This window comes from Triturus cristatus, chromosome 2_1 (genome assembly GCF_964204655.1).
Source record: "Triturus cristatus chromosome 2_1, aTriCri1.1, whole genome shotgun sequence".
NCBI lineage: Eukaryota > Metazoa > Chordata > Amphibia > Caudata > Salamandridae > Triturus > Triturus cristatus.
Genome location: NC_140581.1, coordinates 772,157,615 through 772,176,559, shown reverse-complemented (window position 1 = coordinate 772,176,559; position 18,945 = coordinate 772,157,615). Strand labels below are relative to the sequence as shown.

At 52.9% G+C, this 18,945-nt stretch overlaps 1 protein-coding gene across 1 annotated transcript in view; it reads right to left on the bottom strand.

The window, feature by feature from the left end:
* Positions 1 to 16,506, bottom strand: part of MINAR2 (membrane integral NOTCH2 associated receptor 2) — a 97,905-nt gene extending 81,399 nt beyond the window's left edge. Inside the window, exon 1 of the mRNA XM_085640776.1 lies at positions 16,381 to 16,506. Coding sequence (XP_085496902.1) covers positions 16,381 to 16,506 — 126 coding nt within the window. The remainder of the gene's footprint in view (positions 1 to 16,380) is intronic.
* Positions 16,507 to 18,945: the final 2,439 nt, after the last annotated feature.

Below are 18,945 nucleotides of genomic sequence, written 5' to 3'. Positions count from 1 at the left end.
TGCATGTATTCAGGCTGAAACCAATGGAGCACAGTTAAGGTAAAAGCTTAGGAGTTGATCCCGGTCACTAGATTTGCCTTCTGAATTAATCTCTGTTTTGTATATCAGAAACTTTAGCAGACAAGGGAGAACGATTTGGCCAAGATGGGCTACACAATGTGTAATATGTCAAAAGTACAGCCCTCCTGAAACATCATTGTTTGACGCCAAAACATATGAACTCAAACCAGATGTCCTCAAGGGTGACGTCCCACTGGGTTCTCTTTGCTATATTTTTTGTCAACATGCTTCATCTTGAGATCTAGGCACTTTTTCAGAGTATGAGATCCTTCAAAGGCACAAACTGAGAGCCAATGCCAGACATGAATCTAGTAGGTTGGATACCTAGTTTTCGCACACTCATTGGATTGTGCACCTCATTGCACAAAGTTCAGAGGAAGAGGAACCAATACATTTTTCTGCTGAAAGTGCACCTTAGTCAGATAGTCTCAGAGCACTTCTTAGGGCCTGATTATGAGTTCAGCAGTCCCTCAGACTGCCAAAACCATAGTGGTTGTCCCAGGACAACCAGACTGGCAGTTCAACCACTTTTCTATGAATACAGCAGTGGGACTGCCACGGAACCGCCGCAACCGCTGGGGATCATGGATCCAGTGGAAGTGGCACGGCAGTCAGAAGACCTAATATATGCTGGATATATTTGTACACATCCGCACTTTGCACCGTTTTCGCTGATATCACAATTGCCACTTGCGTCGCCACCTGCTTGTGTCACGTACACAATTGAGCACCAAGTCCAATTCGGGTTATTTCATGCGTTGTTTGCTTACAGTCATCCTACAACTGTAACTTTTAATTTTGAACATAATTATATTATGCCATGTGCACATTTCAAAACCATTTCAGAGTCTCCCGATTTCTTTCCCACGTAATGTATTATACATACATGTCTAATTGTCCTCTATAGTGCTACCAGTTGGGATACTGTTTTTTCTTTATTTACCTACCCTAATCTCAACGTGGTTTATGTGTGTTTATGTGTTGCTGCACTAGCGCAGGTCGCGCTGCCAGCGGGCTCTGATATTTTAAACTACCTTTAGTTTATCTTGGTTGCTTTACTTTTTTTATCCCCTGATTTTACCTACCGCTCTGCTGGGCTTCTGTCCCCTCACTCGCACTTAATTTGTGGAAAACTCACCGCCATTCGGCGGGTCCGGGTCCCGGGGCTGGATAGCTGTGGGCGCCATCTTTGTTTGGGGTGAGTGTGTTCTTGCGTGGGCGCCATCTTGGAGCGTCCCGACGCTCGAGTTGTTTTGGGAGACGCCTATTTAAGGCGGACTTACATTGTCAATCGTTCTGATCATTGCTGCACTAGCGCAGGTCGCGCTGCCAGCGGGCTCTCATATTTTAAACTACCTTTAGTTTATCTTGGTTGCTTTACTTTTTTTATCCCCTGATTTTACCTACCGCTCTGCTGGGCTTCTGTCCCCTCACTCGCACTTAATTTGTGGAAAACTCACCGCCATTCGGCGGGTCCGGGTCCCGGGGCTGGATAGCTGTGGGCGCCATCTTTGTTTGGGGTGAGTGTGTTCTTGCGCGGGCGCCATCTTGGAGCGTCCCGACGCTCGAGTTGTTTTGGGAGACGCCTATTTAAAGTCGTCCTCTCCCGCGCAGCGGGAACGCGCAGTGGGACGCCGTCGCTTAGCCGGAGTCGTGCCAGAGTCCTGCCCGTCTGCGCTCGTCCGCGTCGAGGTAGCGGGTGCGGGCTATGGACTCTGGCCTCCTGCCATTGCACCATCATGTGTAACATAGTGACACTCAGGTACGATCGTGCTGATCTCTTTTCCATAAGAAACAGTCTTCTGGCGTGTAACCATGTCCCTGTATCTCCTCTCTCGGGACCTTATGATTGTTCTTGCGGCTGTTTCTCCCTGGCCACACCCATTGGGGTGCGCCCTGCTGAAGGGACTGCCCGTGGCACTCACACGGATTGCACCGAGCAGGAACTCAATATATGGAGCTTGAATGTTAGATCTTTGGTCAAGCACCATCAGTCACTACGGGACATGATAGATACGGACCTTCCTGACATCATTTTTCTTACCGAAACTTGGTCACAGGACGCTGACACTGCCATTATAAATCTGGCTTTCCCCTCTACCTACACGGTGTTTACTCTGAACCGCTCGACTAGGGGAGGTGGTATAGCCATGGCGACTAAATCCTGCTTCCCAGCTGAGTGGAAGGCTTTGGATCTTCCAATGTGTGAAAGCACCTCGTTTAAGGTAAAGGTCAGTCATCAATTTACCTTCAGTGGCGTGCTTATCTATCGTCCACCTGGGAACGACACTGCTTTCAAGGCCGCCCTTGCGGATGTGGTTAGCTCGCTGGCTCCTAGTTGTGCTAACTTTAGCATAGTAGGTGACTTAAATATACATCTTGATCAGACGTCATCTCTATCCATCAGCTCCTTGTTAGCGGACCTGGAAGCGATGCAACTTAACCAACTAGTCACCTCCCCCACCCATATAGGAGGACATATACTTGACCCCTTCTTTACCACCTTAGTTCGGGCTAGATCATCTGACCCGATGGTGGTGGGTTGGACTGACCATCTGCTGGTTAAGGTGTCATGTCCCCTAGACAACCCGCAACTTAAACCTGTGGATAAACAGATCCTAAAGCGCAATTGGCGTAAACTCAAGTTGGAGGAGTTTGTCAGGATATTGGAGGCACAACCCCTAGGCAAACTGCAGAATGTGGAACAGGGATATGAACAGTTTTGCAACTGGGTCCTTACTGCCCTCGATTCTCTTATACCTCTGCGCTGGGCTAAATGTCACGCTAAAAATCGTAGCCCTTGGTATAATGAGACTCTTGCCGAGCACAAGAGAACCTGCCGGCAAGCTGAGAGGGCCTGGCGAAAATCCTTTGATCCCACGTTAAAATCGCTGTACTTTGCCCAGCTTAAGACCTATCACAGAGCTATCTGTCAAACCCGGGCCGCTTATTATGCAGCTGAGTTTTCCAACAGCCCTAACCCTTCTAAGTTAATCTTCAAGGTACTCAAAGACCTGATGGGGAAACGGGCCACCTCGCAAGAAATCTGCACGGACTCTCACTGTGAAAGTTTGGCATCCTTTTTCGTGGAGAAGGTGCAGACAATCTACCGAGGATTTATACCATCTGTTCCCGGGGATGCTCCTAGTGATGTGAAGGTCTCGGTGTCCGAAACTCTGTCCATCCTGCCGGCCATGTCTAACGAGGTATTTGACACTCTGAGCCACAAAATTAATTCTGGCTCCCCCTTAGACCCACTGAAGCCGGAGTTCCTTACCCGTCTCCCGCCTCTCTGTCGTGAGCCCATTTTGGACTTGATTAATCTCTCCCTCAGTGAGGACGTGGTCCCGCCATCCTGGAAGCAAGCTGTGGTCAGCCCTATTCTGAAGAAACCCAACTCTGACCCCTTGCTCCCGGAGAATTACCGGCCCATCTCCCTCCTGCCTTGGACCGCCAAGGTCACTGAGGCACACGTGAATTCCATCCTGTCTGCCCACCTCTCTCGTAATAACATTCTTGACGAGAGTCAAAATGGATTCCGCGCTCAACACAGCACTGAAACTGCCTTGCTCTTTATGACCGAGCATCTGCGGTCAGTGCTGGATGCGGGGCAGACTGCGGCGCTCCTACTGTTAGACCTGAGCGCTGCGTTTGACACGGTGTCTCATGACATTTTGATGCGGCGCTTGGAGGAAGTGGGTATTGGGGGGAAGGCTCTTCAGTGGTTCCGCTCCTTCCTCTCGGACCGGTTTTTCAAAGTAGCCATTCCACCTGGCCAGTCCTCTTTCCATTCTTTGGAACTGGGAGTCCCTCAGGGCTCTGCTTTAAGCCCCACATTGTTCAACTTGTATGTGAAACCGCTGGCTGCTGTCGTCAGGCAATGTGGCCTTACCATGACATCGTATGCCGACGACACGCAGCTGGCGGTGACACTCAGTGGGGACCCTGAGGTGACTGCGCCCAGGTTCCGTGCAGGACTTATAGCTGTGGCTAGCTGGATGCGTAGCAACTGCCTACAGCTCAATGCTAAGAAAACCGAGGTCCTGGTTGTAGGGAAGCAGGCGGAACTCTGGGGAGACCAGTGGTGGCCTTCCGAACTGGGGGTGTCCCCCATCCCAGCGGCCGAAGTTAAAAATCTGGGGGTTTGGCTGGATTCTAACCTTTCTTATACCAGCCATACAAAGAAGACAGCAGCTACCTGCTTTGGTATTCTGCGAGGACTGAGGCCAGTCCTCAAATTCTTTGACCCTCCCACTCGGCAACTGGTGGTTCAGGCCTCTATCCTTTCCCGGCTGGACTACGGGAGTGCCTTTGTTAGACGGACCGGGAGGGTCGGCCGAGGACAATGGGAGAGGTCTCCGGGGAGAGCCGTCTCCAGCGGTCGTACAGATAAATAACTTCCCCCCCCACAGACAGACACCACACAAGGAGAAGATTCAGCGTTCTTTATAGGCAATTTCCTACGGTACGATGAAATGGTACAAGGAGGTCTGGACTCAGGGGTCCCCTCGATTCAAGTCTCTCAAGGTGGGGAAAGGGGGTAGCGGGACAGTCTGGTTACCAGTCTGGTATTTGAGATGGTATGGTGGATAGCTCACAATCCTCGAGCTCGGTGGTCTAGCTGGGACGGGCCGCGGCAGCGCCAGCAGGTCCCGGTGAAGATGGTCGATACACGGTCCGCGGCAGCGCCAGCAGGTCCCGGTGAAGATGGTCGATACACGGTCCGCGGCAGCGCCAGCAGGTCCCGGTGAAGATGGTCGTTACAACGGGCCGCGGCAGCGCCAGCAGGTCCCGACGAGGATGGATGTTGCAGAAGGCCGCGGGAGCGCCAGCAGGCAGGACGATAGTTCACAAGGTAGGGCTACGGCAGCGCCAGTAGTCCATCAAGGCTGAGTTCTCTCGGTGTCTCTCGACTCCAGGATACAACTGTCGTCCTGCTCCGGAGCTGCCCTAGTTATAGGTCTGGCGCCCTTTGATGTCCGGACCCTCGCACTTGGAGGTCGGAGGGCCCGGGATGAAGGTGTCCAGACACCCAGCAGGGGGTGGAGCCAGTGCCTGGGGGAGCTGGAGGCGATCGGCACCTGGCGGGGGAGAGCCCTTGACGCTTCGTTCTCCCATTGACCTGCCAAGTGGTCCGCTCACCTCCTGGGTGGATGGTGGTGCCGGGATGTCGGGGCCGGCCAGGCCCAGGGCTAGGGTCGGGTGGAGGCCACGCGGCCTCGTGGTGCAGGGCCCAAGATGGCGGCTTGATCCGGCCGGGGGAGCCGGTGGTGGCTCGGTCCCGTGATGCATGGAGGTCCGGGGGCAGGAGTTCCGTCGGGGGACGGGGTGCGGGTGATTCTTGTGGGTCACGCCTGGCGGGCCGGGGCTCGGGCCCTGTCGTGCGGGGAGGGAGCGAGCCCTTCGTGTGGCCTGTCCAACATGCGTCCCCCCCAGCTGAAGGCGGGAAGAGTCACCCATCTTCCTGGGGACTCTCCTCGTCGAGGCGGAAAAAGCGTGACAGGCCATCTGCGTTGGCGTGGTCTTGGCCCGGTCGATGTTCCACGGTGAAGTCCATTCCCTGCAGGGAGATGGACCAGCGCAATAGTTTTGGGTTCTCCCCCCGCATCTGCATCAGCCACTGCAGGGGTCGGTGGTCGGTTTGTACCCGGAAGTGGGTACCGAAGAGATAGGGCCGGAGCTTTTTGAGGGCCCACACCACTGCGAAGGCCTCCCTCTCGATTGTGCTCCAGCGCTGTTCTCGGGCCAGGAGACGTCTGCTGATGAAGGCCACCGGCTGGTCATGACCCTCGGGGTTTAGTTGGGAAAGAACCGCTCCGATGCCGTGGTCGGAGGCGTCTGTCTGTACAATGAATTCCCGACTGTAATCGGGGGCCTGGAGCACAGGGGCGGTGCACAGGGCGGCCTTCAGCTCTTCGAAGGCCGCTTGACAGTCGGGGGTCCAGTTAATCCGCTTCGGCTGGTTTTTGGACGTGAGACCCGTGAGGGGCCCCACAATGCTGCCGTAGTCCCTCACGAACCGCCGGTAGTAGCCGGTGAGCCCCAAGAAGGCTCGGACCTCGGTCTGGGTGACGGGGGGCTGCCAGGACTGGATGGCAGCAATTTTAAGTTGCAGCGGGGCCACCAGCCCGCTTCCCACCTGGTGCCCGAGGTAGGTCACGGACCCTTGACCAATTTGGCATTTGCCGGCCTTAATCGTGAGGCCGGCCCGCTGGAGGGCCTGCAGGACATCTTGGAGGTGGAGGAGGTGGTCGGACCAGTGGCGGCTGTACACAGCGATATCGTCCAGGTAGGCGGCGCTGAACTCTTCGAGCCCCGCCAAGACCTGGTTCACTAGACGTTGAAAAGTAGCGGGGGCATTCTTCATGCCGAAGGGCATGACCTTGAAGTGGTAGTGGCCATCGGGGGTAGAGAAGGCGGACCGTTCCTGAGCCCGGGGTGTGAGACCGATCTGCCAGTAGCCCGCTGTTAGGTCGAAGATGCTGAGGTAGCGGGCGGCCCCCAGCCGGTCGATCAATTCATCCGCTCGGGGGATAGGATGAGCGTCGGTCCGGGTGACAGCGTTCAAGCCCCGGTAGTCGACGCAGAATCTCAGTTCAGGTGTGGTGCCGGGGGCAGCGGCTTTGGGGACCAGTACAACCGGGTTGGCCCAGGGGCTGTCCGAGGGCTCGATGACCCCGATCGTGAGCATTTTGGCCACTTCCTCTTGGATGCAGGCCCGTACCCGATCTGGCACGCGGTAGGCCCGGTGTCGGATAGGGGGACCGTCCCCGGTGTCCACGTCGTGCAAGCACCAAGGGGTGATCCCGGGGGTGAGGGAGAACAGGGTAGCGAACCGCAGCAGGAGGTCCCGGCAGCCCTGGCGTTGCTCTGGGGTGAGGGCATCGGAGAGCCGGACCCCGTCCACGGAACCGTCGTTCTCCTGAGTCTTCAGGAGATCCGGGAGGGGTTCGGAGTCTTCTTCCGCCCCACTGTCCGTAGCCATCAGGAGGCTGAGTTCTGAGCGCACAAAGTGTGGTTTGAGTCTGTTGGTGTGGAGGACCCGGAGGGGGTTCCGGGGGGTCCCCATGTCGATGAGGTAAGTGACGGGGCTTTTGCGCTCGACCACTTTGAAGGGCCCCGTCCACTTATCTTGTAAGGCACATGGTTCGGTGGGGGACATCACCCACACTTGTTGACCAGGTTCGAACTCGACGGAGGAGGCATTGTGATCGTACCATTTTTTCATGTCCTCCTGACTGGCCTCGAGGTTCGCCTTGGCCATCTCCCTGAAGCGCCGGGTCTGATTGCGTAGGGCCAGGAGGTACTTGAAGACGTCTGGAGGGGTCTTTAGGGGGGCCATCTCCCAACCTTCCTTGACCAGGCTGAGGGGCCCTCGCACAGGGTGCCCGTACAGGAGTTCGAAAGGGCTGAAGCCGAGGGACTTCTGGGGAACTTCTCGATAGGCGAAGAGGAGGCACGGGAGTAGTACATCCCACTGGCGACGGAGGGGCTCTTCCAATCCCCCAATCATCCCCTTGAGGGTGCGTGCGGTTGAATCGCTCCACTAGTCCGTTCCCTTGGGGGTGATAGGGGGTCGTGAATCGATAGGTGACCCCGCACTGTTGCCAGAGGGACTTCATATATTTTGAGATAAAGTTCGTGCCTCGGTCGCTGACGACTTCTCGGGGGAAGCCCACCCGGGAGAAGATCCCCATTAGGGCCCGGCCAACCACCGGAGCTGTTACAGTTCGTAGGGGCACCGCCTCGGGGTAGCGGGTGGCGTGGTCCACCAGTACCAGGATGAACCTATGTCCTTGTGCCGTGCGGGGGTCCAGGGGCCCCACAATGTCTATTCCGACCCTCTCGAACGGGGTGGTGACCACTGGGAAGGGTTGCAGAGGGGCTTTCAGCTTACGGCCGCTCTTCCCACTGGCCTGGCACGTGGGGCAGGACCGGCAGTGGTTAAGGACGTCGTTCCGCATCTTCGGCCAGAAAAAGTGAGTCACTAGGCGACTGTAGGTTTTGTCCTGGCCCAGGTGTCCAGCCAGGGGGACATCGTGGGCCAGAGTTAGTAGGAAGTCTCTGAAGCGGAGAGGTACCACCAGCACTCGACTGGCCCCTAGCTCTGCGATTCTTTGTTCGCTGTATAGCAGGTCGTTATCCCAATAGACCCAATGAGTTCCGGTGGAGTCCCCTGCGCTCTGGGCGCTGGCTTGCCGGCGGAGTCCCTCGAGGGAGGGGCAGGTCTTTTGCTCCTGGCGGAACTGTTCTTGGGTGGGCCCCCCTTCTTGACGCCACTGAGCCAGGCCGGGAAGGTCCGGGGGTTGCGCGACCCCTTCGGCCGTTGGTTCTGGGGGGTTGGCCTCGTCGTTGTCCTCTACTGGGGCGACCGGGGGCGGAGGTGCTGGCCATTCTGGGTCTTCTGATCGGGGGACGGCACGGGCGGCCATGGACCAGGTGGTTACGCAGGCCCAGTCCGGGAGGCCCAGCATCCCCAGGTGCTCTCTTCTTTCGACGGTGGCCCACGGGGAACTCTCAAGGTCATTCCCCAGGAGGCAGTCCACGGGGGCATCATCCCGGACCGTCACCTTCAACAGGCCGGAGACCCCTCCCCATTCGAAGGGGACGCAGGCCATTTGACACAGACTTTCGGAATTGTCGGCTGAGCGGACGGGGCAGAGAATGTTCGGAATGATCTGCTCGGGCTTCACCAGGTGACAGCGGACGGCCGTCACACTGGCGCCTGTGTCATGTAAGGCCTCGGCCCGACGTCCATTAATGGTCACCCACTGGCCATATTTCCGGGTGTTGGCGGGTAGGGGAGCCCGCGGGACCATGTCTTTTCCCCCTAGGCACGCTAGAACCATGGCGGCCGGTTCCCACTCCTGCTGGGCCGGCTCATATTCTTCCTGTTCCTCTGATAGTCGTTCTCCCCCCAGGGCGGCGGCAGCTACCTGGCGGGGCTTTGGTGTTTGGTTCTGCGGGCAGCTCGGGTCATTGGCGTAGTGGCCGACTCGCTGGCATCGGTGGCACGTGACGTTGGCTCAGAACCCCGGGCGCATCGGGGGGTTGCCCCGGCCGGCCGGGGGCGTGGTGCTGGCCACGGGTGTTGCCGGGAGGGTGTCTCTCCCTCGCCCCTGGCCTCCTCCTCCTCCCCGGGGACGGTGCTGGCCTTGGTTGTTTCGGTTTTGCTCGTGTGGCCCTCTCCGGCCCACTCGGGTGCTTTCCCATCGGTCAGCTTCGGCGGCGAGTTGCCGGGGGTCAGTCAATTTACTGTCGAGGAGGTGCTGCCTGAGCTCGACAAAACAGTTGTTCGACAGGTGCTCCCATACCATAAGGTTAAAGAGTTGCTCGTAGGTCGTTACATGGCTCCCCTTGATCCAACCCTCGAAGGCTCGGCTGAAATAGTTGACGTACTCCACCCAAGTTGTACCCGGGATCCGGGTGCAGTCTCTGAACCTCTGGCGGTACATCTCGGGCGTGAGGCCGTAGCGGGTGAGGAGGGCAGCCTTCATGTGGTCGTAGGACGACATCTGGTGATCTGGGAGCTGCAATAGGGCATCGCAGCCTTCGTTGACGAACCTCCCCCATAGTCCGGCTCCCCAATCACTCCGGTCGATCCGGTGGGAGGTCATGGCGATCTCGTAGGCTTTGAACCACTGTTGTATGTCGTCCTCTCGGACATATTCTCGGACAACATCCTTGGGGATGTGGACTTTTTTCTCGGTTGCTCCCGGGGTGTGCGGTCGCTCAGGCACCCCCGGTTCTTTATTCTGTTTCCGAAGTTCTATTTCCGCCAGTTTGCGCTCGTGTTCGAGTGTTATTATTTTTTCCTCGAGCTCTCTCTGTCTCTGTTTTTCTTCTCGTTCTTCTCGGAGCCGCAGATGTTCTAGATTTAGTTTCTGCTCGGCTAACTTTAGTTCACCGTCCATCTTGAGTCGTGCCATTTCCAACTCATGTAATCTGGTTCTTTCTCTTTCTTGGATCTCCTCCTGCGAGAGGCCCGTTCCCCGCTCCTCGGGAGCCGTGGCGTTCCCTTCTGGTGCGACACTGTTTTGGTCGGGTGATCCGGCTACCCCAGTTTCTGCCCACGACTCAAGGGCGCGCTTCAAATCGTCTTTGGTATTTAGGCCGGTGGTAGCAATGCCTAGTTCCATGCAGAATTGTTTAAGTTCGCGGTGGCTATATTCTTCCAACTTATCCATTTGGAACTTTTCAGTTGAACCGCTATCTTTGGCTGACATCGTGGTTTTGTCGTGGGGTGAGCTACTCTCTGTACGATTACGCGTTGATTCGGATCGCGCCGCTGGCCACCAATGTTAGACGGACCGGGAGGGTCGGCCGAGGACAATGGGAGAGGTCTCCGGGGAGAGCCGTCTCCAGCGGTCGTACAGATAAATAACTTCCCCCCCACAGACAGACACCACACAAGGAGAAGATTCAGCGTTCTTTATAGGCAATTTCCTACGGTACGATGAAATGGTACAAGGAGGTCTGGACTCAGGGGTCCCCTCGATTCAAGTCTCTCAAGGTGGGGAAAGGGGGTAGCGGGACAGTCTGGTTACCAGTCTGGTAGTTGAGATGGTATGGTGGATAGCTCACAATCCTCGAGCTCGGTGGTCTAGCTGGGACGGGCCGCGGCAGCGCCAGCAGGTCCCGGTGAAGATGGTCGATACACGGTCCGCGGCAGCGCCAGCAGGTCCCGGTGAAGATGGTCGATACACGGTCCGCGGCAGCGCCAGCAGGTCCCGGTGAAGATGGTCGTTACAACGGGCCGCGGCAGCGCCAGCAGGTCCCGACGAGGATGGATGTTGCAGAAGGCCGCGGCAGCGCCAGCAGGCAGGACGATAGTTCACAAGGTAGGGCTACGGCAGCGCCAGTAGTCCGTCAAGGCTGAGTTCTCTCGGTGTCTCTCGACTCCAGGATACAACTGTCGTCCTGCTCCGGAGCTGCCCTAGTTATAGGTCTGGTGCCCTTTGATGTCCGGACCCTCGCACTTGGAGGTCGGAGGGCCCGGGATGAAGGTGTCCAGACACCCAGCAGGGGGTGGAGCCAGTGCCTGGGGGAGCTGGAGGCGATCGGCACCTGGCGGGGGAGAGCCCTTGACGCTTCGTTCTCCCATTGACCTGCCAAGTGGTCCGCTCACCTCCTGGGTGGATGGTGGTGCCGGGATGTCGGGGCCGGCCAGGCCCAGGGCTAGGGTCGGGTGGAGGCCACGCGGCCTCGTGGTGCAGGGCCCAAGATGGCGGCTTGATCCGGCCGGGGGAGCCGGTGGTGGCTCGGTCCCGTGATACATGGAGGTCCGGGGGCAGGAGTTCCGTCGGGGGACGGGGTGCGGGTGATTCTTGTGGGTCACGCCTGGCGGGCCGGGGCTCGGGCCCTGTCGTGCGGGGAGGGAGCGAGCCCTTCGTGTGGCCTGTCCAACAGCCTTGCTACTTGGAGTCAACCAGGCTGAGGCTACTAGGCTTCAGAGGGTGCAGAACGCTGCTGCACGGGCCATTGTTGGCCTTCTGAGACGATGTTCTGTCTCTGCTGTTCTGACCTCTCTTCACTGGCTGCCGGTCAGACAGAGAATCAAATTTAAGGCTCTCTGTCTGACATTTAAGATTCTGAAGCTTTCCTCTCCCCCTGCTTTGGCGGGCCTTATTTCTTCATACGTCCCCACGCGGTCCCTCAGGTCTGAATCTTACCATCTGGCGATTAAGCCTAGGTTCAGGCTGAGTAGGATGGGAGGACGCTCCTTCCGTGTTCTGGCGGCTGATCTATGGAATTCCCTTCCTTTACATATTCGCGCCCTAAATAGTCTGACTCTTTTTAGACGCGCCATTAAAACCCACCTGTTTGCCTCTGCTAATTGATTTCTCTTCTCCTCAGCTTTGACCTGTTGTGTTGTGTACCTGATCAGGCGCCAGGACGCCCCTTCGCTGGGGCAGCTGTGCGCCTAATAAAAGTTATTAACATAACATAACATAACATATACTCCTGTTGTTATATACAAGGGGTAGCTGCTGCGGCACCACTGAGCATATTAGGACTTTCCTCACCACCACCGTTTTCGTGGCAGTAAGGCCACCATGAAAACTATGGTGGTGAGGAAACGAAGGGGGTCCTACAGGGTCCCCTGTTGCCTCAGGGCCATGGGGTGCTTGAAGGGGGACACATACTGTGCCCCCTTGTGTGAAGTCACCCCCTTTCCTGCACGGCATGGACTTTACAGTCCATGCCGTGCAGGAAAATATTTTGGCATTACCATTGCATTGCCTTTTTAAGAATCTGCGCCATGGGAACGCCAAAGGAATGCCCACCAGACCACAAGATAACTCTTAATCTGGTGGGTGGTTGGCATTCGAGTTTACCGGTCAGGAAGTGGGGGCTGGCATGGCAGCCCACTATAAGTCTGCAAAAATTGTAATCAGGCCCTTAGTGTACAAGGCCACTAACAGCAGAGTCAGACAGGCGTCTCACTCACTCTCTTCAGTAATGGCTTTGGCCCAAAAGTAATCTTATCAGAATACTGCTTGTTCTCCAAGATACACTCAGTCTTTCATCTGCCTGTTGACTTTTAGGAGGCCAACTTCCCTGTGGATCAGAGAATTTCCTGGCAATTGCTGCAAATGCATTCCAATGCAATTCCTTTGACAACAGAGGCATCCTATGACACAGTTGACCACCAAGTACTGATCTATGCCCTGGAAAAGGTATTGGTTGCTCAGTCTTGCAATAGTTCACTTCTTACCTCACCACCACCAGCTCTTCCAGATGGCAACCTTAATATCCCTGAATCTGCCTGCCTCCAGCGGAGTAACACAGGGAGTTTTTCTGTCAAATTGCCAACATACAACTCTACCTCAAAATCTCCTCAGCTCATGAAATTCAACAACTCAAAACCTGCCTTGTGCTAACCCAGAATCGGATTAAAAACACCTACCTAACACTTAATTGAAGACAGAATTCCTCCTGTTTGCTAACAGCACCAACCTACCTGATGTTATGTTATTCGACATGATGCTTTTACCATCCAGCTGACAACCCATATGCAAAAGCATCTGCATTAACATTCAGCAAAGCCCTCTGCTTCAAAGAACATATTGTCAAGACAAGCAAGGCTGCATGGTATTAGGTTTCTCCTGAAAAAAGTGAAACTCTTTTTGTCCAAAACTAACTTAAGGATAACAGTGCATGCTATGGGTGTTTACAACCTGAATGGAGTAAATCCTCTACTCTTAGGCCACCCTGCCCCCTTTATATTGGCATACCTAGGAGGCATTCAACATGCTGCAGGTTTTTAAATTAATGGCTTGTAGAAGTTCAAACACATCACTCCAGCAGTGAAAGAACAAGATTGGTGCCCCCTCGACCCCACATCAGCATCACGAGACGTTTAATCCCCTTCAAGGGCATCAAAAACTACTTTTGCATTCCTGCCTGAGCAATGAACCATCACAGGCAGTGCCATGTGTGGAGCAAGGAAATCAACATGCTGGAGTCAAAAAATATGTACTATCAGAAGGCAGACCACCTCCATCTATCTATCAAGGATATGGAGCAATATCACTACCAACATCAGACCTGTTCCTACGCTCCTGCAAATCAGAACGAAATTGAAGACATCATTTCAAAGAGCAGTACTACCGTTTATGATTGGACACTGCTTCTTACCAAGCTTAATTTGATAATCTTGAATTGTATTCCTGGACTTTCATCCATTGTTCCTTCTTCTGCTGCTCCTTAGTTATATTCACACTAAACAATTACCCTGTCTCTTTACCTCTAAATTAGTATACTTGTTGAAAACAAATACAGCCGCATCCCCTCCATATGGGTGGAAGAACCATGCACCCCCAACTATTTCCTCAATAAGAAGAGTGTCTGTCAGGCTAAGCAAAGGTCAACCTGATAGCCACACTTAATAGAAGATAGTCATGCGTTAAATGCATCAGAGCTCAGTTTCCTGAGCTGAGCTTTGCCAGGCTGAGGATTTCACAGTCCTGTGGGTGTCACCTCATTAGCCTGGCATAGAAGCCTTAGGCCCCTCCCCCTCATGACAAGGGAGATCATCACTGATTGCCTCAGACCTGGGCGCTTCCGTTGTAAGCCCTTAAGCCTGTCATAAAATGAGGTTAGGTCCTCTCTTTGGCTGCCCTAAGGTCAGGGCCGGACTGGCCGTAGCGGGCACCGGGCATTTTCCTGGTGGACCGCCAGGGTGGGGGCCATTTTTGGGCACCTAGGGAGCCATTTCTTTTACCAGGGCCGGCAATATCGCCCCATGTAACAAAATAGGTCGAAGCCAGCCCTAGCAAACAGCTCGGCCGCACCCCCCCTCACCCCTCCACCTGGGGCTGGCTGAGCAGTTTTCCAAGGCCGGTTTCGGTTCCCAGTACGACCCTGCCTAAGATAGCCAATAAAAGGAGGTAGCAGTCCCAACCCTCCTGGGACCTCAAAGGCTTTCCTCCCTGGGAGCTGTTTTTGAAAGCTTGTTGCGTGCGTGCATGTATGAATGTATGAATTTGTGAGTGAGTATTGTGATTGTGTCTGTGCGTGTGTGCATGTGTGTGTGCATGTGTGAATTCATTGCTGTGAGTGAGTGTGTATGTGTGCGTGTGGGCAACACATACCTCTCCCTACTAATATCACCGGCCGCCACTAAATAAATAGTAAAAAGATTCACAAAAAGCTAGACACACCATCAAAAATGAGGTGGTATTATTTATTCAGGAACCTGTAATCCGTATGGCAAGGCTGGAAGTACTGATCAACAGGTGTATGTATGTGGATTATTGGGACCACAATGATGTCACTAGCTGAGATTTCACCCTGCTCACTCAAGATGATGACCTATAGTATGATCATGCATTTCTTGTGTAGGGCATGCATTTTTCGATGTGGTACTACTAAAAATACCCCTAGTAATATCCTCCAGTGTAATATATTTAATTCATCATATCCACAAAAAAGAGAGAGTGTGTTATCCACTAGATTTTTTTTTTAACTTGAGTGAGGTTTGTGTCACATGTCAGTCGTGGAAACCCATCAGTTGGAATTGACTTGTTTTTTATCAGCTACATCAGAATAATTAAACGTAGGCATGCACCTACTGGTCACGCTAAGTGTGCGCTGCCCCCTGGGTAGTGCACCCTGCAGGGCATGCGCTCATCGACTAAGGTTGTTCTACTTGTGGGCATGCTTCAGTAATATGGCGCATGCGTAAGAGCAAAGGTTTGCCCTCACATGCAGAGGGACTGCTCACACTCAAATAAGGAAATATCCCATTGTCGTTACAGAAGGTTATATTTACAAACAGGAAAGGGCGTCAGGGTGAGTGGGACCTTCTTATGATCAGTGTTAGGAATCAAAAGCCTGCACGGCAAAATACATTCAAATCAGCCAAATCTCTTCCTCCCCTCCTTCTAGCTCTATATTTTCACCCATCCCTCCTGTGTCTGCCTCCTCACTCTCCCCTCTCCCTCTTTGTCTCCTGAAGCCACTGTTGACCCTGCTGCAAGAAATCCACAGGAGAACTTGACAGAAGCCCCAGGGGCGGCCCTGGCCTTCAAAACCAGGCCTCCGGTGACTCAAGGGGGCAGATTTACAAGAAAGTGACGCATCTGTGAAGATGCGTCACTTTCCCTGCGCCACCCTGAGAAACCCTTCGGCTGCTATGGATGCGTCGTATTTACAATACGGCGCATCATGGCGCAAGGATTGACAGATGCGTCAGAAATTCTGACGCATCTGTTGATGCAAAAGTCACGCATTGCTGGAGTCGTATCGCAAGCACGACACAACTGCAATGCAGGGGGAGGCCTATCCTCATTATGCTGCGTCACTCCTTACGCTGCTTTAAGCAGGCGTAAGGATTTGATGCAGTGGTGTCCTAGAAGTGACGCAGTGAAATCTTGTAGATTTCACTGCACCACTTCTACAATGCCACAAAAGTGACGCAAGGGGCTTGTAAATCTGCCCCTGGGTGTTTTGGCCGAGAGTTATGCCTTAGACTGTATACTGCAGTGCTGGAAACTTCTAAGACTGCACATGAGCAATTCAAACTACAAACTATTGCTTTGAAATTACAGTGTTTTACTTATTTTTAAAAGGAGTATACAGAAAGTGTGGAACGTGCTTCAGAGTTCAGCAGAGCATTACAGGTCAAGGAATTACATGCTTAAGTGTGCAGGGGACAGGCACGTAGGACGTTCACATTTGCAACTGAAAAAATTAGTGTGAATAATTCATTACATGTTGAAGATCGGAAAACATCAATTTATGCAATTCGAATACACTTATCGAATACTGACATTGAAAAAGGCAAACGCGCGTTTGCTACCCTGTCAGACTCACCTGCTGGTAGACCCGGTTGTGCCACTGTCTTGCTTGTAAGAAGGCAGAGGTCACCATCAAAGACTTCGCATCTAATCGTAAAAATTTGTCAGGATGATTGTTATTTGGCAAAACAGACAGATCCATGCCTGAGTGCTGCTCCGGCGATGGTGACCCTCAAGTGTCCTGCGCGCGAGTCTGTGGGGCCGCTGCCCGGGGCATGTCTATTATTCATGAGGTAGGGAGTGAGCGCACAGGAGGGTGAAACATGACCTGGCTGCGGTCGCCATTTTGTGCTAACGAGCAAGATATCAGCTTCTCTTTTTCAAGTGTTAGTGTGTCTTTTGGGCCCTGTTAGCAAAGACCAAGGGACAGACTTCCTATTTATAATGAGCACAGCAACCAAACTTGCTGCTCTGCATATGTGCAAGGGGAAAACACAGCGCAGAGCCGTATCTGTAAAGCTTGCTGTCTTCCACTGCGCTGGCGCTCTTAAAGGATGTCTTGTGCGATGCAAAGCCTTGCCGAGGTAAGTGTGCACTGCATTGCATAGGGGTTGTACTGAACTATATATACCCTTACAATACAAACTCCTAAGTCTATACATAGAAGGACTCTACCCAATGGATGGATGCTGTGAGCTTCAGCACACACGAAATTGATGTTGTTTTAAAAAAAAAAAGTAAAATATTTCTCCATGTTCGTGTCTGTTTCAAAGCGGGGATACCCTCGGGCTTTGTGACAAGAACAATGAGTGTCTGCACTATAATGCCCCACTGACGCATTCTTGATGAAAAGTGTTTTTTTGCTCTGACAAAAGTGCACCACTTCTGCACAAACCTGCGCTGGCAAGTATGTAGCATTTCTGTGCTTTGCCCCACTTTGCGTCACTTGTGACGCTGCACATTTGACCAATGTATCAATAATGTAGTTTATTTGCAATTTTCATAATTTCCTATAGTTGGCTATGAAGAAGAAGTTAATATGAAATGTACAACACGACCTGTTTGCTACCTTATATGGGTCTAGCTATTTATAATCTCCGAAGTACCACCTTTGCATTCTTAGTGGTTTTTATTCAGTCTGCTTTTATGGACTGCTCTAGAGGCAGGCTTAGTGTCTCAACAGCCTCTTGTTTTTCAAATACCCTTCATAAAAGAACATATACACATACACACTGTACAGTTGTTGAGGTAGCTTACACTTAAAACAATTTCTGTGTTGTGGGTGCTCTCCCACTATTCCAATCCTAAACCCTCAAAGATGTGCACTTGTTCAGTACATATAAATTGATATGGAGGCACTCAGATTTTAAAAACAACAATGTTAGGTATACATCCATTGCTCACGATTAATTTCGGTCTCCTGTTTTCTCTAAAATGTAGTATTAGGCCTGGGTAGAATTATAATTCAGTTTGCAGATTAGTGGAATTTGGTAATCCTGCCTTACATTTGTAACGCAGTGTTCCTGCCAAATTCCGCCAATCGGCGCATGCCAGCATTATTCTCCCATTTGCGCCTCAAGATGTTCACAGGAACAACGTGAGGCAGCACAACACACACTTGCGAGCGCAAGCGAGATTTGCTGGCCCCTAGCATGATTTCTGGTCGCCATGGAGCCTTCAGGCACAATTTTATAACACCGGCGGATGCGAGCGGTCCATCAACAGGTCAACAAATCCTTGTAAGCAGGATTTGCTAGCCATTGACATGATTTTCGTTCACCATGGAGCCTTCTGACACCATTTTGTGATGTCAGCGGTTTTGAGCAGTTCAGGGCGAATATGTGTTCTTACTTCGCAAACCATTACTGCACATACTGTTAGTACGCTGTTTTTACTTCGCATATGTCGTTACTACGCATTTTTATACTTCGCATGCTTTTACTTTGCATCTGCTTCTACTTCTCAATAAGAAGCAATTTTTTCACTATTATGTTCGCATAACTCCAAATCGCTAAATATTTTACTTAAATAATACATTTTTATCAAAAAGTAACCTTACCCCTGGAGCGGGATGAAAGGAAATCAGGGGTTTTGGGTGGGGAAGTAAACTAAAACACTAAAACACTACACTACCCTACACTACTGAAACACCACTACACTACCCTAAACCCTAAATCACTACCCCCTTTACTAACATACACATTCCCCTACTCCGCTCCCTACACTCTTTCACTACCCATCACAACCCCGACACTACACTAAACACTTAAACAGTAAACTACACTACACTAACACTACAACACTACCCTAAACCCTAATACTCCACCCCCAGCACGACCCTGCCCCTAGCCCCATTCCTGTACCTACTCCCAAACACTACCCCGCACAACCCCCTACTTCCCTGAACCCTAAAACCTTACACTACCCCCACAACACTACCCTTAACCCTAAAACACTACCCCAGCACGACCCTGCCTCTAGCCCTACACTAACACAAGTACACAACCCACAACTCTACACTACACTAACACAATTACGACCCTACACAGCCCCTGTACGACCCCACAAGCCCCACTTACCTCTTACCATGCGTGGTTCCCTTCTTCTCTCCCTTCCGGCTTCCTCCGTCGTTGCCAGGCAG